The following is a 27,358-nucleotide window of genomic DNA, read 5'->3' as shown; positions in this document are numbered from 1 at the left end:
AGAGTGTTACAATGCTGGTTTGGTTTGGGTTTATGTTATAATTGCAGAATGCTAGGGCATTTGGTTAGAGATTGTCCACACAGAAAGAACCAAGATGAAGCTAGATCCGATTCTCAGATCCAAGGTAATAGCGAAACTGGTAACTGAACTTTAACATCTTTGCATAATACTGGAGCGTGGCATTCATTCGTAGCTCATGATTGAGTGGTGAGAATTATGATTTTCCAAATTATCAGTAGAAGACTTTGAGTTATTGAGACGATGAGATTTTTTGTTAACATAGAGGAATAGTTAAGCTCTTTATAGCAAACGATCGGAGTGGCACAACAAAACCACTATGATTTTTTATAACTCTAGCACTGGTATGATGTGAAACAGAAGTTTCAGTATATAAAGTTGTTTCAAAGGTTGATGGAGGATCGAGGAAAGGGAACAAAGGTAAAGCACTGCTCTTATCCATTTCTTTTAGCAATCGGAGACAAAAGTAAACTGCAAATAATTTCTTAAAATAGGAATGACAATGAATAGAGTAAAGTTTGGACTTAATTCTAACTCTACTTATAGATTGAATTTTTTATGTAAATGCAATTCTATCTTATTTGTGAGTTGTAATAATCCTACTCATTCTTAACCCGTGAGTATGTAACTCTATTCGTGGGTTACCAAAAGATGCAACATTATTATAGAATTTGATAAACATACAAATTAAAAATTCAACACAAATAACACAATCGTCCCATAAACAATATAAAATATCAAATATTCAATTCTATATAAAGTCTTTACTAAAATTAATAACATAAACACAAATAAAATCAGTGTAAGTCTACGAGCATTCCATTTTATATAATTTTGTATTTATACATCATTAAAATAGAACTGAAATTTATAAAAAAAAGACGTGTGTCATTAGTGGTTAAATTTTTTTTGCATCAAGTGAAAGGTCAGATTCAACACTCACCCAAAACATATTTTTATATAAGCATATAACATATACATATATAGGATCGCCGCACTCAACCCTATCCGTTACGGAACGGATTGGATATCCACGGATAGGATACATGCTGCCACCCCTAAACTGATACATTGAGATTTCAAATTACAAAATATAGGACTGCACATAGATCGAATAATATCTGCATATCCGCGGTAATTATCCGCATCCGATCCAAATTTTACGGATATTATCCGATCCGCAGAGCCATCGGATCGGATCTGATCCGCACTATGGTAGGATCGGATTGCGGATTTGGCAGTGATATCCGCAGATCCGCATATCCGCACGTCTCATATAAATAACATAGTTTAAGAAGGTAAACCCTAATGTGATATGAATTTTAGTGTGTTGTTTTATGAATTTTATAATATCTTGTTTTTAATTTTTTATGTTGTACTTTAACTTAGAATAATTAAACTTAGATCTTGTGTTATTATTTTTCTTTTGTTATTCAAGAGAACTTTTATTGATAATATTTCAGGAGTAAATAAACTTAAACAGGGGAAAAATAGATTTTCTAGAGCCAAAAAGGCCCTTAAAACAATTTTTTTGACTTATGCGGATATACCCGATATCCGATTCGATCTGATCCGCATATAACTTGAAAAAATACGAATATCGTATTCGATCCGAAATGATGAATGCAGTGCAGATCGAATAAAATTATAGCCTATATCCAATTCGATCCGATTCATATGTAGCCCTAACAAAATATATGATTGTAATTTTGTGTCGAACTACTAAATATTAAATAAAAGAAGACAGTTTGTAATTGTTAAACATTTTTTTATATTGGATTATTTTAAAAAATTTTAGTATATTTTTATTCTTTTTATATTTTTCGTGTGTACGTATTTTTGTAATTTACTCTTTTTATTATCAGCATAAATCTTATTTTATTTATTAATTCTTTTTGGAAAAACATCATTTCATCGTTTGTTTATTTAAGTTAACAAAAAACATGCTGATGATGAAATATGCACATAAATTTCATACTTGTTATACATAAATTTCATACTTGTTATACATATTTTCAGCTCAATTAATTACGAAACTCTGCATTTTATTCGTCACACAAATGAAGTACTCGTTTCTTTTTAGGGGTGGCAACGGAGCGGGTAAGAACAGATTTTTGCTCTACCCGACCCCGTCCCGCTCAACAAAAACCCGCATCGAATCCGCCCCGCTTTTACCCGCAAGTAGTAAAATGTTAAACCCTAATCCGCCCTGCCCCTACCCGCCCAAATAATTATTAAATCTAAAAAATAAAATAAAATTTTAAAAATTATATAACCATTATTTACATTCATAACATAAATTAAAATAAAAATTTAAATATAATACAATCTTATTAATCATTTTACTAATTATTTTATATATATTACATATATTATATATTAAAAATATATATTTATATATCTATTATATATACCGGGGCGGGTAGGGGCGGGTTTAACCTAAATCCGACCCCGCCCCGCCCAAGAATCCGCCCCGCTAAAATCCGCTCCGGTGCGGGTGCGGGTAATTACCCGCGGGTTCGGGTAGTGTTGCCACCCCTATTTCCTTTGAATAACGTCAATTAATTATTAGCTAAAAATCGATAAGTGGATACAACATATAAGCCAGCATTCTTACAACATATTTTTTACTTCTGGCCATAAAAGAAGAAAGTAATCACAAGAATAACTAAACCAATTAATTCCCTTAAAAAAATATGAGAAATGTAGAGTCATAAGAATTTATTATTTTGGCCATCAACTCAATTTTTTTAGTCTAACAATCTAACATACTTTATCTCATATTTTTAAACATTGATAGCTAATTAATGACCAAAAACAACAAATTTTGATGACTCTCTAACATTTCTAAAAAAATATACCCTAATATGCTCCATTAGCGTTGATATCATATGAACTATATAGTGAGAGATCAGCGCACTCTTTTTTGTTAATCTAATTTTAGCCCACCAACATTGTTCCTCTTTTTTTTGGTTAAATCTATTTTTACGTTTACTTTTGCTCCTTCTTCATTCTTTTTTCTGCTTATAGAAGACTTTGTTAATCTAGACTACCCCATGGCACCAAGGGCTTGAACGGGACTCCGAATTTGAATCAATACCCACCAGGCCAGGATGAATCTTATTAGTTATGCTTCTTTCGTCGTCGTCTTATTCTACATTGTGATACTCAACAACTCTATGCAGTCATAATATGGCCTCTGGGGCTGCATATGGCCTCTGGGATCCCAAGGTTGCCATTGAGATATAACTGCGTAGGAATATCGCATTTGTGGATATTCGACACTGTGTCTGGTTGAGACAATGATAATGACCCTGTCAATGCTAACAAAGGCTCTAACAATAGGGATTGGTTCTCTTTTTTTCTTTCCTTTTCATTCCACATTTCTTCAAGTAATGCTTTGCCGGTATCAATACCTGTTAAAGCATAATTCAACAGCAGGATTAAGCCATTGTTCTTAGAGTTATCACTTATCAAAACCTTCAAATTTTACATATCATTCAAGACATATTAGTCCTCAAATTTCAATTGAATCAAATTGATCTCTAGCTAAAATAACTAATATGCATTAGCATATGTGAAAAGGCATTTAGATGGTAAAATAGAGTAAGACTAACGTGATGTACATTAGTTAATGAGAGATTAAACACTTTCTTGTCATTCGATATCTTTATTTTCATTGTCTTGATTCCGAGCGCACCATACTTTTAATTAAAAATTGTGATAGGAAGCCATGTATTTTGAAACTCACTATTTGGAGTTAAAAAGGAGATGCCACCCAAATATTTAGCTTAAATGTCTCACCTGCAAGGTAACCACCATGTACGTAGCCATTAAATCTTTCACTTGTGTGCTCTCCTGTGAAGAAAACGCGACCAACTGGGGCCTGAAATATGCCCAAAGAAGCAATATAAGGGTCAAGGGACAAAACAGTTTTATTTGTTACCTTTTCGAACTTTGATCTGTATGGAATAAAAAATGGAATACAAAACATCCAAAAATTGGAATATTGAGCCCAACAGTAAAACTCAACATATCAATGGGTCTCATCCCCACAAGGGCCTTGACCGAAAAAACAAAAAGGAATACCATCGAAGATTTTCAAGATTTCATATGTTAAATCAGATTTCATTATGATTTTTATTGAATGTCCTCCAACGGATAATTTCATTAAGATTAAATAAACTTCGATATACATGTGTTTTGGATTCTCCTCCCACTTTCATTAAATTAATAGGGAGTCCTAAAATAAAGCAACATCAAAGGAAATTTTGGTACGTCACTTTAATCTGGCCCTCCTTTTCTCATTATTTTTTGGAAGATTGATCAGCAATGAAACCAAACAAAGAACAAATTATATTAAATTCATGCTCTCTAAATTAAGTCACTTGTGTCACAAGGAACTATAAACTACGACGACAATAAGCTAGCTGGCACAAAAATGTAATGAAGAGCGATAATTTAATTATAATTGCCAGCTGTTAGTTTTAAGTCATCTTTTGTTTTGTCTTACCATAAATTGCAGTGCAAAATTTTAAATGCAAAGACAAATATAATGCATTGCGAAGGAAAATACCACATAATCATTCAATGTAGAAAAGGCAATCATTTAGTTTCCATCTAAAGGATAAATTACACTTCTGATATATTATGGCTTAATATGTATGTTTTACACAATTTTAACACAAGAAATACAAAAACAACAACAACAAAGCCTTATCCCACTAAGTGAGGTCAGCTATATGAATCAAACAGCTTAATATGTATGTTTTACACAATTTTAACACAAGAAATAATAATACATTTAACCAATTTAACATATAGTTAAAATTTAAATAAAATAATTGTTTTTAAACACGTAAATATTGGACAAGTTTTATAATTTTATGAAAATGAAAATAATTCGATAATTTTATTATCTATAATTTAATTCAAATATAATAATTTATATTTAAATAAAATATGTAAAAAGCTTTATTCTATCTTAAATATACATACAATTAAGCTTATACGATAATATATAAAAAATAGTAATTTATCCGAAGAATATTACAACGATTAATTATCTATATAAAAATCAATAATCATGTTAGTATATATTAAAATTAGCTATAAATATAGAAAATTCATTGAAATACAAAATACACATTAAACATGAATTAAACTATACATATATTTATATAAAAATATATTTAAAAAATAATTTTAATATACACATAACATTTTTGAAAAACTAAATACTACAAACCAACCTTTATATTGTGAAAGACGTTAAGATTTGAGATAATGGGATAGTTGCTGTAGCTGCCACGCTGAAACCTGTTATTCCACCAGCGGGGAACAAGTATATCAATGGCATCAGGTATGTTGGGACCAAACATATCCCTGATAACAGCCATGGCTTCTATCAAAGTCTCTTCATCAGATTGAGCTTCTACACGTTTCGATTCCTCGTTTGTCAACGTCACTACTAAGATGTTGGAACCGGGATATGCGTTCTCCATGTGCTGGTGACACAGCAACAAATCAGCAAATAAGTTAAAAATGTTAAGGATTAGTACGCAAGGAAATTAAACCAGACAATTAGTCTGATTCTGTATAAGATTCGATGAGTAAGCAAAGAGCCAGACAACTCATTTGTCTAAGTTATTTCAAAATTATTCTAGTTCTCGTGTCAAACAAGTAAAATAAATCTGATTCTGAGTCCAATTATTTTCATTCGTCCCCTAAGTTAATATAATAAGATCCAAAGTCAATGCTCATTGCACAGGTAAAGACAAGATGAATATTGACAATGAGTACCAAAATCCAAATATGATCAAGAGTCCCTTTTTACCGTCATAAATAATCCACTAGTTCAACATAAGATTGTATTATAAGACTACTAGTAAATGGCATGTTCCAAGATATTTATTCTGACATATGATGCTACAAGAGTTATAACTAAACTTTGTTTGTCTTAATATTATCTCATTCATTTTGAGTTTTGACTGACGAATTTAATGATCATCTATACCGACTTAGTGACCAAGTCATGACATCAATACCAATTACTATAGCTCATCAATTTGATGGTTATATAAATCATCTTTTACCTCTTAACAAAAGAAAAGTTTTGTGTTTTTACGTTTTACAAGCTCTGATCTACAAAAAAAAAATTCTTCAGCCGAATTGTAGTTCGAAATCACCACTTTACTTTGACTAAGCATTCTATGAAAAAGGTTTCAGATGAGAAATGCATTATTAACAAGGAATACATTAGAAATATTTTGACACGTTAAGTAAGAAACCAATCATAAATAGAATAGTTCCCATACAAAACAAATTAAAATGGACAGCAGAAACAAACAGATACCAACACTACAAAAGTTGTAGAAGGATAAACAACCATTTAATGTAATATCAACACTAATAAGCAAAAATGTATTATATCTTTGTTAGGAAAGATATAAATTTAATATAATATAACCATTACAAGACAAGTGAAAATAGTTGCAGTAAAAGTGTGTTATCATGTGCAGGAAAAAGGGTAAAAATACAGCTGCAAAATAAGAATAAAATAAAATTCTTAGATCATCTTACGCAAATCAGGGACCCGCAATAGAACTAAAGCTATTTCGCTATCGAACAAAAGAGTTGTTTATTGTTCTAAACAAAAGAGTTGTTTAAGAGATGTTTCTATCACTTGTGGCCATCAGTATTAATATACTGAATTGGCAGACAAGAGGATTAGACAAAAAGGTAATGAAAGTTATCACAAACATGTTTTGAAGTTCAATTGATAATTACTTCGGATTTAAAAGTGCTTCATTTTATAGATAATAATTGTATTATAAATTATAAATATTACTAATGTCTAACCAGTATTTGACTACAAACAGAAAAACAAAACTACAGTTTTGTATGCTTAGGATATACTCTATTTTAAAACAAGTGTCTCTTTTATTTTTTGGATTTATTAAAAAAATTAATATATTCAGACAACATTTTAATTTTTTTAATGAACTTAAAAAGTGAAAGAAACACTTATTTTAAAATAGAAAGTATAGTTTAATGACATTATTTAATCTACTTCGTTGTAAATCAATACAATTGCAAGTATTGCTGACTAAAAATGAAGATGAACCATGTGATCACATGTAAAGCACATAAAACTATAACAGAGTATTAGTTAAATAAATCCTTAGCAATATGCCAATTGTTTTAGTTAGTTTATAATCTTTAATTTGAATGATCCAAAAGCAAGATACATGAGTTCAAGTAGGGCCCTAAGATTAGGTAAGCGGCTAGTAGTCTAGTACTTTCATGGAAAGTATAATTGACAGCATAGCATTCGTCATTACATATTCTAAATGCAAGCATTTCATATGCAAACTATTTCATATAGAACACATATTGTAAAGTTTGTTATCTATTCACCTTAATCCTAATCAGTAGATTAGATGACAATAGCTTCAAGTTTCATTGACATGAGAAACAAAACAGAGAGCAAAACAAAACACAGTATTAAATTACATTATGAAAACATAAACTGGCATCCAATGAGGGAAGTTACAAAAAAAACCTGCCAAAATGTGTAGTAGCCTCGTCGCTCGTGAGCATATATGAAGAATTCCTTTTCGGGTCCACTTGGCCAGAACTTATACGAAAACTTGAGAAAGATTTTAGTGTACACCATCACATCACATTTCTCTATGGCTTCCATTTTCCACCTCTTCCATTATTTATTTATTTTATCATGGACACATTGAAGCAGGTAAGTATATGAATCAGCAACAGCAAGGAAGAACCAAAATGCATTAGATAATAATAATGATAATAATAACATTGAAGATGCATTTGGACCAATAAGCCAGCTCGAGGAATGAGCATATTCTTTTAAAATTTTAGATTTTATGACCTCAATAGTGTTCCAATGTATCTTGTTAGAAACATGAGTCAAAAGGCATTTGGCAAAGAGTAATCACAATAGTATGACAGCAAGTCAGTAATCACAATAGTATTATTAAATCATACGAAAGGTCAACTGTGTCGTATGTTGAATCGATAAGGATGATGGTACCGGAATGATTTTATTCTATCTAAAGAATCATATACTTTTTCCTCTTTTTCATAGGACCCACAATTGGTGAGGCTTATGTCAGATGAAAATTTTCTAATGTTTCAATCCATGCCAGTTGACACAGTGCACTAGTTATGGATCTAAGTTAAAATCATCAAGAAGGCTTTTTTAATGGGGTCATCAACTCCTTACTTTTTAATCTTTCCAACATTTCAAATGTATATACCATAGTATTATAAACATTATAATTTAGCTACAAACAGAACATGCATTACTGCACAAAGGCGAACTTACTACTTAGTTACTAATTAGTCAGGGTTTGCATAAAATAAGAATTTGTTAACAAGTAGTGTTAAGAATTTAAGATATAAATAAAAAGTTCAAAACCAAACTTCGTATCAAATCTGAACACAATCATATTCATTATCTAGACTACGATATGTAGCACTTATATAAATATGTAGTTAAAGAGTGTACTAATGGTATTCGAATTAAATAATATATATAAGTATAGGTGAAGTAACAATTTTCAAGTCAGAAGAGAAAACAAGATGATACATGTTAGTTAATAAAGAAAATCAATTCATTGAAAGTTTGAAAATTTATTATAATTGCTCGTGAAATTTAACTAACAAATTTGAACATCTAGTCTGAATGAATTTCATAATGAAAAAATTCTTAAGAGATAACAATTTTAATTTAATTAGTTAACATTTTTAATTAACACTTCAACGTCTTCAACTCAGCAACTCAGTATTATATTTTTAATACGAAATATTAATAACTAACTTGTGTAAATGTGTAAATTGTAAAAGACTAGGTAGACGATGACTTTTGTGAATAATGTGAATAGTGAGTTCTAAAATTAGAACAATAAAATAAAAATATACATCTTAAATTATCCACTTAAATCTTAATATTATGACAATTATCTGCACACTTAATAAATTAAATATCTCATATATTTATTATTCATATTATTTATTATTTTTATTATCTACTTATACTTTTTCAATTATAAATTGTGCTGAGACTTGTTTTCACAGTTACATAAATTCGAGCTGGCGCCTTCCTCTGTCCACGTGTTGACCTAACCAGGAGGGCTAACAATAGACCATTACTAACAACCAACAAGACGGTGGTGGATCACTAATACCGTGGATCATGCAATCCATGGTTTTTACATATGAAGACACACCTCGAAAGTCTATCCTCTGGTGCTATCAAGAAGGGAGCTCAATTTAATACAACACAAGACCTAGCTATCCCTATATTATTTTTTGTTTTCCAATTTAATGATATATTTAAGACTGTGGGGCCACGCACTGTTAAACAGAATGGAAACTCCCACCTCTCCCCTGTATGAACAAACTACACCCTAGAGATTCCATTTCCACCATGGTTGACATTACTAGAAGCACTTTCTTTTTCTTTTTTTTCTTGGTTTTAAAATTTCAAATTATAATTAACCAGAGTTTTGTGCAAATAATACTTCTCTAGAAATGTATGAAATATATTAATATACTGTAGTTAATAAATAAATAGAGATAGAAGTAAAACATTTTTTTAGGAAATCAACTTTGTTTTAACAATCAATCAACCAATAAAAGAGTATATGGACAAAGATTAAAAGTTTGAATTATTATTGTAGAGGGAAAAAATTTAAAGGAAAAGAAAATTATTACCTGGATACTAATCAATTTGTTAAAAATAATAACTGTATTAAAATATCTTTGAACTCGTCAAATTTGGGATTAAAAAAGACATATATATTATTTGAAGGATAGTTTAGGAACTTCCAAGAAGAAACCAATATGACCATGTTGTAAATGTGTTAATGCGTTATCATAAAGAACAAGAACTAGCTTGACTTTCTGATTGTTAATGCCATATATAAAAGGACATCAGTATGATAAGCAAAGCAATGTACATATTTTCAAAGACCAATGCTTGAGTTCCACATCAAGCTGAACTGAGAATAGGACAAATATATAAAACAAAGAAAAGGAGACTAATATGTAGAGAAGACTTACAGGTAAAGGTGGATTAAAGGAAATTAGATCACTTTGGAGAACGCCAATGCTAACGGACAGAATAACGTAATTAGCTTCGTAAACGCAACCATCTTCTGTTATCACCCTAATGCCAGTTCTCGAATGCTGCAGTTCCCTGACAACCTGCGCAGATCCATGAAAACGATCACATTTCATCTCAAAAGTAAATGATATTGAAGTTATGATTAAAAACCCCAATTTTTGTAAGACAACTGAATTTACAAATTCGAATGTGTTTGAATTACCGTTTGTAAAGGAAGGTTGATATGAGTATGTTTTTTGCAAAATTAATTTTGTTAAAACTGAATCAATATTAATGTGATTTGTGTTTGTATATTTTTTGCCAAAAGTAATTCTGAAAAACATGAATATTATTTGGATGATATTAACCAAAATTACGTTGGAATACAAAGTCACCAAAAGAAAGTAAAAGCTAAAAATTGATATACCATTCTTTAATATAAAATGTCAAAATATATCATTATTATTATTTCAGTGTAATTTTTAACAATGACAAACAAGAAATTGTTGCTCTTATAAAAAATATGTTTAAAACGAAATTCAATGCACATCAAACTGACTAAATATTATTTAAATACAATTGTATTTATTCGAAACAACCTTAATATAAGTTGAGAGATGTTCAAAGACAAACCAAACACACTATCACTACCTCAGCTTACATGCCTATTAATGTATTATTAGTAGGATTTTGTTAACAGAGGTTATAAAAATGAGGATAAACTACTAAAAATGTACTCAAATAATTTTATCACTAACAAAAATATACTTGAATTTTGCTATGCATAAAAATGCATTCAAATAATTTAAAAACACAATAAAAATATTCTACGTTAAATATGTATTTTTTAAAAAATACTTTAAACATTAAATACCCAAAAATTTAAATGGAGAATTCATCCAAAGTAATAACTTTACAGTAACCACTTAAACATTGAAATCAATTATTGTAATCAATTAAAGGATGATTTATTTCGAATTGAAGGAATCTGAGCATATTGAGCATATTGAAGTAATTTACCCAGAATCGCAACAACAGTTAGAACGAGGTCAATTAGTCTCTGATCTTTGAGCAATTGAGGTATTGCATAATAAATGGAGATATTGACAACACCCCCTCCTTCCATATCATTATTACTGATGAAATGACGTATCACCTTAGGTTATTGCTATTGGGTCAATTCAAATAGTAGCGGTGGTAACAGAAATTGGAACTCAGGGACCTACTTATTTATGAGATGTAAGGCGCATTTGGAAGAAAAAATGAAAATGGAGAGATAGAGACAGAGATATAGAGCCGGACACTAAAACTAAATTAAGTTTTGGTGTAAAATGTATACAATTAAATTATGTTTTAGTATCTTATTTAATTTAAGATAAATATAGAAATAAAATAAAAATATTAAAATACAAAGAATTTTATTTTTTTTGTTCATATTTTTTAGATATATCAAAGAGACTGAAATTTTACATTACAAAATTTTAATTTTAATTATCTTTAATTAACAAATATAATACTAAATCTTAATTTCTTAATTTTAATTTTAATATTTAAAAATAAACACTACCTAAAAAAATCATAAAATTAAAATAAAAGACAACCCAAGACATCGATATAAAAAGTAAAAGAATTTTACGTATATTTTCAATTCAATTTATTAAAAAGTTTTATATTATAGTCTATACATATTTTTATCATAATGATTTTCAGTCAATCAAAATTAAATTTGATTAATGATTACTATTATCTTAAAATCAAACTACCTCAAAAATATTTTTTTTTATTTTTAGACAACTAATTTTGTACATTTAATTATATGCTGTGTCAATTTTTCTTTCATTACTACTTTTGAATTTTAATGTGGCCTCCAATTGAATGCTGAACTGTTAGGCTATGGATTATTAATGATAGATAAGATATTAGAGTAAAATAGATTTTAAAAAAGTAGAATGGAGCCCAAACATAAATATGGTTCCCAAACTCTCTAGATTGACAATTGACCAGTCAATGCTGGTACGGATATAATTATTATCTGATGACCAGATGTTTTTCTATTCTCTTATGTGGGTTGGTTTGGATATCTGGCGGTTGGTTGTTTTTTTTTTTAACCCAAAATAGAGAGGCTTGAATATGTGATTTTTTAAATGAGCATAGAAAAATTATGTCATTTGAGTTATAATTTATTGACAGCGCTCGTTTAGATATCACAATTTTAAATAAATTAATCATTTTTATGAATTTTTTATTGAATAAGACAATTTTACCATTTAAATTTTATTACGATTTTGTATTTTATATATTTATTTTATTTTCTTAATTTCACGTAAAATATCAATTTTTTATTTTGATTTTTGGTGTTTAATTTTACGTATTTCTTTTGTCTATGCCTACTTCCTAATGTTTTTTTTCTATTTTGTACTTTCATTAATTGATTATACTTTTGTTACGGTAGGTAACCGGAGATTAGTCCAATGAATGGCGTTTGGCGGCCCAAGTGAGTGATGGAGGAGGACTCCAGGTAGGTCCGCAACTCGGGAGGCTCCGCCCGACTTGTGCTCGCGTGTGAATGGGGGGGTGGTACCTGCAAAGATACTCCGATGCCTAAGTTAGCAAGGGTGTAAGCAGGTCTTAGAGAGTATTGGACTTAGGGATACCTGAGGGGATGTCAGTGTATTTATAGAGGTGAGCCAATAACCACCGTTGGTGTAGTGCCGTATCTTTAGGGTGGTAACCGTCCCCATTATCTTGGGGAGGTTAAGATATGACTTCATGAGGCGGTTAGAGAGATTTTAGGGGCGGTTACTCATTTGAATGAGTATTTATCTGCCAGCGGATCTCACATCCGACCTCTTCATACCAAGTCGTGGTTGACACCGACTTCTTATGTGGAAGTCGGTATTTTGTAAGGCTTATCCTGCTGGATTAGGCCTTTCGGTTGGACCTGGGCCCTTATCATTGGGCCAGGGTATGAACAGTGCCCCTACTTGAGCCCAAATTTTCTTTAAAGTTTGGGTTCAAGTATTCAACTCGGGTTCGTAGTCGACTTGTTTGAGAGAATACGGATCTTGGAAACCGACGTGATTTTCGCGACCTTTGATTTCTGACAGTTACGTCAATTCAAGCGTCGTGTCCGTTGAGGGATCATTTAGGGATTGAGGGCTTTGGTAACGGTGCAGTCTCATTAATGACTGCCTCGCTTTTTACCATTATGCCCCTTATCCTTTTTTATAAATTCTTTCCCTCTTTTTCCATTTTCCGTTTCTGCAATCTTTCAAACTTTTTCCTTATCTTGTTCGTACTGCATCCTTGCATTCGAAGACTTCTGTTCTTCTCCAACCTCCATTTTCGGATAAAGGTTAGTTTTGTTTTATTCATGCCATGCTTTATGTTTGCATGTTTTGCGAGTAGGTAGGTTGACCCGTAGATTCTGGTTTCGAATCTCTCTTCTTTAGTGGCCGTATTTTTTATTTTCTTTTTCTTTTTCTTTTTGTAGGTTTTCTGCCACTTTCTTCTTTATAAAAAATGGCCTCTGTAGACATTCTTTCTCAGTGGGTTGACGATACGGTCCTTGGGGAGGAACCGTTGGTTGACGCTGAGTTCATCACCCACCTTCGTACTCATCATAGGCTCTGTACTTCGGACGAGGACGAGCCCAAATATGAGCTGATAATCCCGGGTCTTGAAGACCGGGTCTGTTTTGGGAGAGCTAATGAGGCGGCCCCTCATTTTTTCTTCATGTATGAATGTATGATCACCCGTTTGGGTGTTTTTCTTCCTTTCTCTGATTTCGAGGTATCTGTTTTGCACCACTGTAAGGTTGCCCCTACTCAACTCCACCCTAATTCATGGGGTTTTTTGAAGATTTACCAGTTTATAAGCCACGCTCTGGACTTTCCGACTTCCTTGAGAATCTTCTTTATCTTTTCCATATGACTAAGCCCTTTAGTGGGCTAAACAACAAACAACAATGGGTATCTTTCCGAGCCATTCAAGGTCGGAGGATTTTCACCCTTTTCGACGAATCTTTCCACGACTTCAAAAATTTCTTCTTCAAGGTCCAAGCCGTAGAGGGTCACCACCCCTTTTTTCTGGACGAGCATTCCTCCCCTCGCTTTCCCCTTTATTGGCTGCCGGCCACCCCTTGTGAAAAGATCGGTCTAGATGACCTAGACGAGGTGGAGGCGGCCATTGTGGGGTTTTTCCGAGAAGCATGGGGGAGGGCCCCATACTTGGATACGAGGAAAATCCTCCAGGGGACGTCGGTATTTGTTCAATCTTGCATAGGTAGTGCATGCATTTCTTGTTTCCGAGTTGCATTTTACCGACTTGTATTTTACCGACTTGTGTTTTACCGGCTTGTAACTTGGTTGTTCCTTTTGTAGATATGGCAAAGAAAAATGCTCAAGAGTCCTACCAGCGGGTGCAGGAAGCCAAGGCAAAGTCCCGGGCCAGGTCCGGGGGTTCCAAGGCGGTCGTCTCTCCTCCTCCTCCTCCTCCTAGAAATGTGGGTACTCCCCCTCAACCTCTTATCATCTCTTCCTCCTCAAGTTTGACTCGACCACTCCCTTCTGTCCCACTACTTTCCGAGCCAGAGAAGAAGAAGCGCAAGACTTCAGAGTCTGGCCCTTCTTGGGAAGGTGGGGTTAAGGCGGATGCTTTTGCATTCGTCCGAAAGAACATCTATCCTCTCATAAACATGGATGATGTTTCTGTTCGGAAACACCTTGCCACTCTGGCCGAAGAAAGTTTTAGGACGGCGGGAGTTTGTGGCAAACTTTTGGATATGTTTGAGAAGACTCCTCTCAGTTCCTTGGGGACTTCCTCAAAGGTTGAGGAGCTAGAGGAGAGGCTTCTTTTATTTGAAAAACATCAAAAGGAGTTGAAGGAGGAGATGGATAAGTTGAGGAAGGAGAGAGATGACCTCCGGGGGAAGGAGAGCCAGCTGCGAGCCCAATGCACTATGGAGGTAAACCTAAGGAAGGCAGCCCAGGAGAGTTACCAAAGCCTATTTAAAGATATGGTGGAGGTGAAGAAGGATTTGTTGAACTCTCGGAATGCCTATGCTGACTTGGAGGACTCCATCGCCGATGCCGCCGAGGAGTCTTGGAGAATTTTCCTGGAGCAGGTCAGGGTTATAGCCCCCGACTTGGATCTTTCTCCATTACATCCTGACAAAGTGGTGATTGATGGCGCCATCGTTGATCCTCCTGCTCCCGAGGTCCTTTCCGAGTCAGACCTAAAGACTCGGGGGCAGAGGATTATAGAGTCTCCTCCTCATTCCACAGATCCACCGAGTTCTTCAACCCTTGCTCCGACTTCCTCTTTGGCTCCTCCTCCCGGTCCTGGTGATGTTCCTCCTGGTGGTGGTGATTCCTCTACTCCGTCCAAGAAGTGACTTTTTTATTTTTGTGGCTATATGGGGGCCCGGCCTGTGGGTCCCCCCCTTTTTTAAACTTCTATTTATTTGCTGGTGGTTGTGAACAATTTGCTTCTGGCCTTTCAAGGCCGTAAACAAAATATTCTGTTTGTTGCCCTTTTTTGGATAAGGGTTTTAAACAAAATAAATGCCCTTTTTGGATAAGGGTTTTCTAATCGAAGTAGGTGCCCTTTTTTGGATAAGGGTTTTCTAATCGAAGTAGGTGCCCTTTTTTGGATAAGGGTTTAAGTTACTTTGCGCGTGCACATGCTTTTCTATTTTGAAGTATGTTTGATCTTTTCGAAAAACCTTCTGCTAGCTTGCATTATTTTTTTCGAGCCTTTTTCGTGGAAAGGCTTGTATGTAAGCTTTAAACTTTTCAGGTTGTCATATCTCTTTTGTTATCCTTTATACTCGACTTTGCTCTAGTGAGTTTTTATGACTTAGGTTATTTTTGCGATGCGTTTTTCTTCTACTCGGTGTTATACTCCGATCTGTGGATCAAAGTTTTCCAAGTTTCCCTACTCGGGATCTCTTTCCGACTTATGAGTCGGGTTGGTTCCCGAGCTTTTACGACCGACTTGTATAACCTCTTTACACCGACTTGTACCTCGTCGTTTTATCCTGACAACCATCTAGGTCGGTTCATGGGATTTTCACGCTTTGTCGAGCTTAAGTCGGTGCGTTTCGTAGAAAGACTTAGAAAAATAAAGGAGGATATTATAAGAGATATTATGAATGAAAAAAGATCTTTATTAATCGGGAAGGTACCTTTTTACTACTAAGGGTCTTGACAGTATATTTTCCCTTAGCCTCTACTATGATGCCTCGTTAAAAACCCCTCTCCAGAAAAAACCCCTTTTTTTTGGGAAAAAATCATGAAGTTGGGAAAAGAGTACATCAGGGAGTAGGGTTCGCTTCTAACTGTAGTACCTTTTCATATTACAAGCATGCCACGACCTTGGTAACTCAGTGCCATCCAGGTCGGTTACTTTATAATAACCTTTCCCTAATACTTCCTTGATTTTGTATGGCCCTTTCCAATTTGCGGCGAGCTTTCCATCTCCTGATTTGTTGACCCCAATGTCGTTTCTAATTAGGACCAGGTCATCTACTGTGAATGTTCTTCGAATGACTTTCTTGTTGTATCTGGTAGTCATCCTTTGCTTTAATGCCGCTTCTCTTATCTGGGCGTTCTCTCGGACTTCGGGGAGCAAGTCGAGCTCCTCTTTGTGCCCCTGTACATTTCCGACCTCATCATGGAGAATTACCCTTGGGCTTTGCTCACTGATTTCTATAGGAATCATGGCTTCTACGCCGTAGACTAGCCGGAAGGGTGTTTCTCCTGTGGCGGATTGGGGGGTCGTCCTATAAGCCCATAGCACTTAGGGGAGCTCGTCAGCCCAAGCTCCCTTTGCTTCCTGTAATCTCTTCTTCAGTCCTGCCAGTATGACTTTGTTGGCTGCCTCGGCTTGCCCGTTGGCTTGTGGGTGTTCTACCGAGGTGAATTGATGTTTGATTTTCATACTGGCTACAAAACTTCTGAAGGAGGCGTCGGTGAACTGGGTCCCATTATCTGTGGTGATGGAATAAGGTATTCCATACCTTGTGATAATGTTTTTGTAGAGGAACCTGCGACTTCTTTGAGCGGTGATAGTAGCTAGTGGTTCTGCTTCTATCCACTTTGTGAAGTAATCTATTCCCACGATCAAGTATTTGACTTGCCCGGGTGCTTGGGGAAAAGGACCTAACAAATCCATTCCCCATTTTGCGAAAGGCCAAGGGGAAGTTATACTGATAAGCTCTTCTGGGGGAGCCACGTGGAAATTTGCATGCATCTGACACGGTTGGCATTTTTTCACAAAGTCGGTTGCATCTTTCTGCAAGGTCGGCCAATAGAATCCTGCTCGGATCACTTTTCTGGCCAGTGACCTTGCTCCGAGGTGATTTCCGCAGATTCCACTATGTACTTCCTCCAACACCTCGGTGGTTCTTGAGGTCGGTACACACTTCAGCAATGGTGTTGATATCCCTCTTCTGTAAAGGACATTTCTCACCAATGTATAATGTTGTGCTTCCCTTCGGATCTTTTTAGCCTCTTTCTCCTCTTTGGGGAGGATGTCGAATTTTAGGTATTCGACTAGGGGATTCATCCATCCGAGATTTAGGCCGACTACCTCAAGTACCTTTTGTTGATCCTCTGTTTTTGATACCGAGGGCTCTTGGAGGGTTTCCTGGATCAGGCTTCTATTGTTCCCTCCGGGTTTGGTACTTGCTAACTTGGATAGGGCGTCAGCTCTGCTATTTAGATCCCGAGTTATGTGCTTGACCTCGGTTTCCGCAAAGCGCCCGAGGTGTTCCAAGGTTTTTTCCAAGTATTTCTTCATATTGGGGTCTTTTGCCTGATACTCTCCACTTATTTGGGAAGTCACCACTTGTGAGTCGCTGTAGATCATCACCTTTGTAGCGCCAACTTCTTCTGCTAACTTTAATCCGGCAATCAAGGCTTCATATTCTGCCTGATTGTTTAAAGCCGGAAATTCAAATTTTAAGGAGACCTCTATCTGGGTCCCTTTTTCATCTACCAATATTATGCCTGCGCCGCTCCCTGTCTTGTTGGAGGATCCGTCTACATAGAGTTCCCATGTGGTCGATTTTTCCTCTTGTTCACCTGTGTATTCCGCGATGAAGTCGGCGAGGCATTGGGCTTTAATTGCAGTCCGAGTTTCGTATCTCAAATCGAACTCGGAGAGTTCTATCGCCCATTGAACCATTCTCCCTACAACATCCGTCTTTTGGAGGATTTGCTTCATGGGTTGGTTTGTACAGACTCTTATTGTATGAGCCTGAAAGTAAGGTCGTAGCCTTCGTGAGGCTATCACTAAGGAATAAGCAAACTTCTCCAGTTTGTGGTACCTTAGCTCAGGGCCTTGTAGAACCTTACTGGTAAAGTAGACCGGGTGTTGACCGACCTCGTCTTCTGTGATCAGGGCTGATGAGACAGCCCTGTTTGCAACGGATAGGTATAGGACGAGGTCTTTTCCCGGTATTGGTCGGGTCAAGATAGGAGGTTGGCTTAAGAAATTTTTGAACTCTTGGAACGCCTCCTCACATTCCGGAGTCTATTCAAACTGGCATCCCTTCCTTAACAGGGAGAATAATGGAAGGGATTTTAGTGCCGATCCTGCCATAAATCTGGAGAGGGCTGCAAGTCGGCCATTGAGCTGTTGAACCTCTCTTAAACAAGTCGGGCTCTTCATTTCTAGGATGGCTCTGCACTTGTCGGGATTGGCCTCAATCCCTCTTTGTGTTAGCATGAAGCCTAGAAATTTCCCTGCTTCTACTGCAAAGGCGCATTTTGCGGGATTTAATCTCATCCCATGCAACCTTATAGTGTCAAAAACTTGTGAGAGGTCGGTTAAGAGGTCGACTTCTTGCTTGGTTTTTACTAACATGTCGTCGACGTATACCTCCATTAGGCTCCCTAGGTGGGGGGAAAACACTTTGTTCATCAGCCTTTGGTACGTAGCTCCTGCATTCTTCAATCCGAATGGCATGACCACGTAGCAGTAGTTGGCTTTTGGTGTGATGAACGATGTTTTCTCTTGGTCGGGTTCATGCATCGGGATTTGGTTATATCCCGAGTAGGCGTCCATGAATGATAGGTATTGGTACCATGAGCTGGAGTCTACCAGGGTATCAATACTTGGTAAGGGATAAGGGTCCTTAGGACAGGCCTTATTCAGGTCGGTATAGTCGACGCACATCCTCCATTTACCGTTTTGTTTTTTGACTAGCACTACATTGGCTAGCCATGTTGGGTATTTGACCTCTCTGATAAAGCCGGCTTTCAGGAGCGCCTGTACTTGCTCTTCTACTATGGAGGCCCTCTCTGGGCCGAGCTTGCGTCTTCTTTGCTGTACAGGTCGGGACCCTGGGTAAACCGAGAGCCTGTGAGACATGAGCTCGGGATCAATCCCGGGCATGTCGGAAGCCTTCCAGGCGAAGAGGTCGGAATTAGCTTTTAGGAGTTCACCCAACCTTTGTTTCAGGGTTTCCCCTAGGTTGGCTCCTATGTAAGTCGTTTTTCCTTCCTCTTTACCGACTTGTATCTCCTCGGTTTTTCCACCCGGCTGGGGTCGTAGCTCTTCTCTTGTCCTTGTGCCGCCCAGCTCTATGGTGTGGACTTCTTTGCCCTTTCCTCTCAGATTTAGGCTTTCGTTATAGCACTTCCTTGCCAATTTTTGATCTCCTCTCACCGTTGCTATTCCTCCTGGAGTCGGGAATTTCATGCAGAGGTGAGGAGTTGATACCACTGCTCCTAGTCGATTAAGGGTAGTCCTGCCAATTAAGGCATTGTAGGTTGACCCTTCATCGATGACTATGAAATCTATGTTCAAAGTCCTCGATTTTTCCCCTTTTCCGAAAGTTGTGTGAAGGGGCAAAAATCCCAGTGGTTTTATTGGCGTATCCCCCAACCCGTATAGGGTGTCGGGGTAAGCTCTCAACTCTTTTTCATCTAACCCTAGTTTGTCGAAGGCGGGCTTGAAAAGGATGTCCGCCGAGCTTCCTTGGTCTACTAGGGTTCTGTGGAGATGGGCGTTGGCTAGGATCATAGTTATCACCACGGGGTCATCATGCCCGGGGATTATCCCTTGCCCATCTTCTTTCGTGAATGAGATAGTGGGGAGGTCGGGTGTCTCATCCCCGACCTGATAGACTCTTTTGAGATGTCTTTTGCGAGAAGATTTGGTGATCCCACCTCCCGCAAATCCTCCTGAGATCATGTGGATATGCCTCTCTGGGGTTTGTGGTGGCGGATCTCTCCTGTCCATGTCATCCCGCTTTCTCTTTCCGTGGATGTCCGACCTCTCCATGAGATATCTGTCAAGCCGGCCTTCTCTAGCCAGCTTTTCTATCACATTTTGAGGTCGTAACAGTCGTTGGTGGAGTGACCATATATTTTATGGTACTCACAATACTCGCTGCGACTTCCCCCTTTTTTGTTTTTAATAGGTCTTGGGGGTGGCAGCCTTTCAGTGTTGCAGATCTCTCTGTATACATCCACTATAGAAGTCTTTAGAGGAGTATAAGAGTGATACTTTCTGGGCCTTTCGAGACCGGGTTCTTCCTTCTTCCTGACTTCCCTTTCCCTCTCCCTAGAGGAGGAAGTAGGTCCAGGTCGTGAACTTAGGTCTCTTAATTTGGCATTCTCTTCCATGTTGATGTACTTCTCGGCCCTTTCTTGTACATCACTTAGAGAAACGGGGTGTCTTTTAGATATGGACTGTGAGAAAGGGCCTTCTCTGAGTCCGTTGACTAACCCCATTATCACTGCCTCTGTGGGCAGGTCTTGGATCTCTAAACATGCCTTGTTGAACCTTTCCATATAGGCTCGTAAAGACTCTCCGACCTCTTGTTTTATTCCCAGGAGGCTCGGTGCATGTTTTACCTTATCTTTTTGGATTGAGAACCTCATCAAGAATTTCCTCGAGAGGTCTTCAAAACTAGTGATGGATCTTGGGGGAAGGCTATCGAACCACTTCATCGCCGCTTTCGATAAAGTGGTTGGGAAAGCCTTGCATCTCGTAGCATCGGAGGCGTCAGCCAGATACATCCGACTTTTAAAATTGCTAAGATGATGCTTTGGATCCGTAGTTCCATCATAGAGGTCCATATCAGGGCTTTTGAAGTTCCTTGGAACTTTTGCCCTCATTATGTCCTCGCTGAAGGGATCTTCTCCGCCTGGGAGTTGATCTTCTCCTTCATCGCGGGAGTTCTTGAGAGAGGATTCTAGCTGCAAGAGTTTTCTTTCTAACTCTTTTCGCCGTTCCATCTCTTCTTTAAGGTACCTTTCGGTTTCCTTTTGCCTCTCCCGTTCTTGTTCCAATTGCTCCAGGCGGCTATGGACCAATCCCATTAGTTCAGCTACGTGAGCTGGCCCGCCTTTTTCTGATTCACGCCCATCTGAGGAATTTACCTTCGGATTCTTTACTCCGGAGGTACCCTCTCTGTGTTGATCATTGTCTTGATGTTGGGCTGTGTCTTCATTGTCATTGCCCATGTCTAGATTCCCTTGCTCAGAGTCCGTTTCGACATGACCTTCTTCATGGGATCTTTCTGCCATCGAGGGATGATCTCGCGGGTCCCCGGCAACGGCGCCAATGTTACGGTAGGTAACCGGAGATTAGTCCAATGGATGGCGTTTGGCGGCCCAAGTGAGTGATGGAGGAGGACTCCAGGTAGGTCCGCAACTCGGGAGGCTCCGCCCGACTTGTGCTCGCGTGTGAATGGGAGGGTGGTACCTGCAAAGACACTCCGATGCCTAAGTTAGCAAGGGTGTAAGCAGGTCTTAGAGAGTATTGGACTTAGGGATACCTGAGGGGATGTCAGTGTATTTATAGAGGTGAGCCAATAACCACCGTTGGTGTAGTGCCGTATCTTTAGGGTGGTAACCGTCCCCATTATCTTGGGGAGGTTAAGATATGGCTTCATGAGGCGGTTAGAGAGATTTTAGGGGCGGTTACTCATTTGAATGAGTATTTATCTGCCAACGGATCTCACATCCGACCTCTTCATACCAAGTCGTGGTTGACACCGACTTCTTATGTGGAAGTCGGTATTTTGTAAGGCTTATCCTGCTGGATTAGGCCTTTCGGTTGGACCTGGGCCCTTATCATTGGGTCAGGGTATGAACAACTTTTTTTCATATTATTAATGATTTGAGACATCTATAATTAAAAAATAGCTAACATGTGTTCTTAAAATACATGATAAATTTATTATTAACAAAAAATTTTAAATATTTTATTTAAAAAATATAAAATAAATATATTAAAAATTTAAATTTTTTATATTTTTTAAAAAAAATTCAATTTATAAACTTAACATATGTCCTTGAAACACAAAATAGATAAACCTGTAAAAAAATCACTCAAATTAAGCGGGATATTTAGTTTCCAACGTGCAAAATAGAGGAACTGATTAATATTTTATGGAGCACTATTTTACGGACTAACTAGACTACAATGAATTTAGAAAAGTAAACAATGAGCAAATAGGAGTAAAAATGTTTTTTATCATGACTAATAAAACAAACAATGATTAAAAACACAAATTATTGCTCAGTGACTGATAGCAAATCATCTGGAGATTATTTTGCTAAAAATACAATTTTTATTATAAAATAAAATTATAAAATATTTAATAATTTTAAATGGATAAAATTAATTTTTCTTTCTTCAACAAGGTTTACTTTTTTTATTTAGTTACCTAATGCCTTATGTACATTGAATAATAGAATGAAAGTGAATTGTGTTTTTATTTTCTATTTTTATTTTTAATGTTTTTGTTTTTAAAATTTTGTGAAAGAAAAATAAAAAAGTAAAAACATAAAATATGATTGTATTGTTTTGCTAATTTTTTTTGTTTCTTCACAAAATTTTAAAAACAAAAAATACTGAAATATCTTTCCAATGTATTAAAACATAGAAAATTTAAAATTTTAATAATTTATTTTCTATAAAATTTTCAATTTGTAATAATACCCCTTAATAAATGTTCAATAAATTTGTGTTTCTTGAGAAGTATTTTTTAGAAGAGAAAAAGGTAAAGATTTTACTAATAAAAATATTTAAAAATACTTATTAAAAAATTAAGGATGTTGCTTAAAATACTTTTTAGTGAAACCTTTAATTCTATTTTCATCCTCTAGAAAATAACTCATTAATATAAATTCAGCTGCTTTGACATTCAAAAACTTTATGAATAACGATTTAAAAAAAATAAATAGGTTTTTGATCTTTTGTTTTGCGAATATTTAAATTTTCGATAATTTGAAAATACATTTAAGTATCTCACTTTTTCAAAATTTGGATATATCAATTCTTCATGTTCACTTGGGTCTGTCAGACCTAATAAAAAAATCAAACATGACTCTCGTTGTACTGACCTGATTGATATAGATGCACACATGAGAGTTTTTAAAATAGAATAATTTAAACCCAAAAATTGATGTGGTTAGATTTTAAAGAGACCAGAGACTTAAATATATTTTTAAATTTTTAGGATTTAAATGTTCACAGACCAAAAAATCAAATATGGATTAAATTTATTTGCAATAAAACTGAAAAGCCACATTATAATTATTTGTGGCAGAAAGTACTAAAGTGATGAAAGCTCCACGAAAAAAGTTAGTGATAGATTTGACACCATAACTACTTAACATAGCAAGAGATGATAAAAAATAATATTAAAAAAGAAAAATTATATATATATATATATATAAAATAATATGTATATATTTTTTGTATGTAAAAAAATGTTAAACATACATATTCTCTTCCAATTTATCAAACTCAGTACAATCTGATAAATAAAATGTTTTTGATACTCTGAAGTCTGAACACATTGAATATTATTATTATTATTATTGTCGTCGTCGTCTAAACAAATATCTTTAAATATTTTTAACTAAATTCTAAAAAACTAAATGCATATGATATTCTCTAAAAATACTAATTGACTAATATTTTTATATTTATCTTATATTTAAATTAATACTAACTTCTAATTTTTTCGTTAAAAATATTAATGAATTAACATTTTTCTTATATATACATAGGCAGTCACACAGGAAAACAAAAACTGAAACAGTTCCGAAAAGTCATTTTCTGCATACTCCTAGGACAATTGAGCACATGTAACAGACAACCAAATCGCAATGGTCAGAATTTATTATTTTTATTTATTAATTATTAATATTTAAAAATATAAATTAAAATATATTATTAAATTATTAAACTAAAAAAATTAAATAATAACTAAAAATAATAAATAAAAATAATAAATTATGATAATTCTTTAATACTTTTTATAAAATAATTTAAATTAAACAAAGTTTTTGTCTTTTTCTTTTTATAAAAAAGTTATATATAAAAAGCAGAAAACTGACTGCAGAAGCATACAAATAGAGATTTTTTCAGAATTCAGAAGGGTACAGCCACTCCCATCACCAAATGGCAAAAAAGCTACAATAAAATCTAAAGAAAGAAACAGACTGTATAAATGTAAGTACCTTATTTAATTGAAGACGACTGTCTAAGATTCTGCCCTCAGAAGTGAAGAGAAAACTTTCAGCCATTTTATAGAGCAAGCAATCGTACCCTCTTTGATCTGCAACTAGAAATTCTCTTTCACCGAAGTCTACGTAGGTGGAAATTGGTTCCACTTCTGCATCCCAATAAATCTAATTTTAGACCATCTAATAACACAGTTGGAGGGGAAAAAATATAAGAAAAAGAAAAGTGATAGTATAACAATTCCAGGAAATTGAAGCATGAGTAACATATCACGGGGGTAATTGAAAAGGTCCTTATTTCTTTTTCATATGAGCTGAGCTGGAACTAATGATTAGCATTGGATTAGGAAACTTCAAAAAGAAAAATCAGACGTGTGAACAATAAACTTCATTTCCTTTATTTCGTGGAAGGAAGCACAAATTAACAGTGAAAAAACTAACTCTACCGTGAAATTAATAAGTGATAGGATAATAAAAATTAACGCACCTGCCATTTCAAAATCATGGAGGATGAAATCAATAGCCAATTCTATTGGCGTCTTCGGCGTCCTAAACATACACCCGAAAAAAAAATTAAAATTAAAATAATAATATAATAATAATAACTGAAGGACTGATTATAACATTTGGTCATAGCACACAACACGTTACGAAATCGTTAGGTGCGGTTGAAAATGACGTCGTTTCAAGTGGCACTTACGAAGGCGGTTCCATTATCTTTCTAGTAACATCATCATGTCCGTCCTCCAGGTTCCGAAGCTTCTGAATCGCTGAGTCAACCGCTCTTTTGTACGAATCAGCAGCGATTCCACTCGGGAAGATCTTGCCGCTGCAACTCGCCAACGCAAACTATATCAGTTATAAAACGAAGCCCCAAGAAAACAGAGGAACAGCAATAATCAATTAATCACCGACCAAACCGACGAACAAAACGACGCCGAACACAGCGGAGCGTTTGCAATTTGCTAAGGCATGAAGTATTGAAACTCTATTGAATTAAAAACAGTAGAAAATATTTAAATTCTGTGAGAAGGTAGTGATAATTATTTTGTAATTGTTTTTGAACCTGCGATCGTAGATGTTGTAACGAGCATTGCTGTAATCGGAGAGGCAGGTTCGTAGACCGGCTTCGGTGGCGAGTTCCCAAACAGGATTGGACTCGCGGCCGCCGACGCCGGCAATCCAGCCTGCGCCGAGCTCCACCGATACGCCGCCGAATTGCTCTTTGCGGATCCTACCACCGATTCTGTCAGAGGCCTCGAGTATGATGATGTCGTCGACGCCTTTCTCGGCCAGAACCTTCGATGCGGAGATACCTTTTGGAAAATGGATAAAAAGGTTAATCCAAGAAGAAGAGGAGAGAAAAGGAACAATGAGATTCCTTGAGAGCGAAAATAACGGTGATGTTCTGATTATTGAAGAATAGTGAGGTTGTGTGAGGGAATGAAACGGTGGCGTTTGGACTCACCAGAGATACCGGCTCCAACAATGATGACGGAGGAGCGAGAAGGGGAATCCATGAATGCGTGTCACAGAGGGAGAGAAATGTACACTATGAGAGAGAGAAGAGAGAAGGAGAGCAGGGAGTATGTGATTTGCGTTTTCGTTTCGCACGAGCTCAGAAAATTCGCGGGAGTTGGGTTATATAGTTTTGTTTTTCCTTTTTCTTTTTCCTTTGATGGACCCCATTGTTTATATTTTTTTTTAGAGGAATGTTAGGGATAGTAATTTTGATGTTTTATAACTATTAATTAGTCATTAATAATATTTTTAATAGTGTGAGATTATATTTAAAGGTAGGAAATCAGTCACTTTTATTTTAATGGTTAAGTGCTAGTCAAAATATATAAAAATTGCTGGTCTCTAAATTTTTTTATTTTTTTATTTTTTTATACTTTTATTATATACCTTTGTTTTTTATATAAAAGGAATTTTTGTTTATCTATTCTTACTTTTATTTTATTAATCTTTTAATAACAAAAGTAAAACTTTTTTTAGATAAAATATATGTTCTTGTATAGATCAGCTTGGCCTTCTTTGATATAGTTCGTCCTTGTGACGATGTCCTCCAGATTTTTTAATAGAAAGAGCTATACTTTGAATGAAGAACATAAAGGATCGACATTTATTCAGGACACTCTGAAATTCAAATTAGTGTATGAAATAGCTTTTTTTTTTTTAATGAATAAGAATGGATTATTTTTTTATACCATTTATTTTTATCTCCATATCATTTTTTATTTTTTTTATGGTATAAAAAATAAATATTTTTTTATCAATTACTTGTAAAAAATGTATAAAAAAAAGTGTACACAAAAATTATACATATGATATTTTCTTTCTGTTTTACAAATTATTTTTTGGATAAAAGATATTTTTTCTTTTAATTTTTGACAATGAATTTTATACTAAAAGTGAAAAATATATACTGACATATATAAAGTAATGCATATATCATTTTTTTTCTTTTTCTTACATGGTTAAACTTTTAAGTACTTTTTTATTTGAATAAGTAATGTTAAATCTTATGCATGAGTTAATATTTTCTAAGTGGATGTTTGTTTTAAAGTTAAAAATAAAATATATTGCAAACACTTATATTCTTAGAACAGTAGTGTTACGTTACCAACTTTTTATCTGCCAAAATCTGCCAACTTGAGTTGGGCTAGACATAAAACCCATTTACTAAATAAAGCCACATCTAAGT

General features: G+C 35.2%; 1 protein-coding gene across 1 annotated transcript; it reads right to left on the bottom strand.

The window, feature by feature from the left end:
• Positions 1–2,445: 2,445 nt before the first annotated feature.
• LOC130944769 (polyamine oxidase 1) lies at positions 2,446–26,265 on the bottom strand. The gene is made up of 10 exons (XM_057873281.1): positions 26,120–26,265; positions 25,718–25,967; positions 25,352–25,480; positions 25,139–25,200; positions 24,649–24,803; positions 10,114–10,257; positions 7,583–7,732; positions 5,271–5,525; positions 3,823–3,904; positions 2,446–3,434 (listed from the first exon to the last, which is right to left on the bottom strand). The coding sequence occupies exons 1-10, from the start codon at positions 26,169–26,171 to the stop codon at positions 3,196–3,198; spliced, it is 1,518 nt and encodes a 505-aa protein (XP_057729264.1). The 5' UTR covers positions 26,172–26,265; the 3' UTR covers positions 2,446–3,195.
• Positions 26,266–27,358: the final 1,093 nt, after the last annotated feature.

This window comes from Arachis stenosperma, chromosome 8 (assembly GCF_014773155.1).
Source record: "Arachis stenosperma cultivar V10309 chromosome 8, arast.V10309.gnm1.PFL2, whole genome shotgun sequence".
Classification (NCBI taxonomy): Eukaryota; Viridiplantae; Streptophyta; class Magnoliopsida; order Fabales; family Fabaceae; genus Arachis; species Arachis stenosperma.
Note: the sequence above shows the minus strand (reverse complement) of the source record. Positions and strands in the feature narration are given on the sequence as shown.

Excerpts from the sequence above, each read along its gene's own strand:
- LOC130944769 (XM_057873281.1), bottom strand. The coding sequence starts at position 26,171 with ATGGATTCCCCTTCTCGCTCCTCCGTCATCATTGTTGGAGCCGGTATC. Across the intron at positions 24,804-25,138 it reads CCATGATTTTGAAATGGCAG|AAGTGGAACCAATTTCCACC; the intron begins GTGCGTTAATTT and ends ATTGGGATGCAG. Across the intron at positions 3,905-5,270 it reads ACGTCTTTCACAATATAAAG|GCCCCAGTTGGTCGCGTTTT; the intron begins GTTGGTTTGTAG and ends GGCATATTTCAG.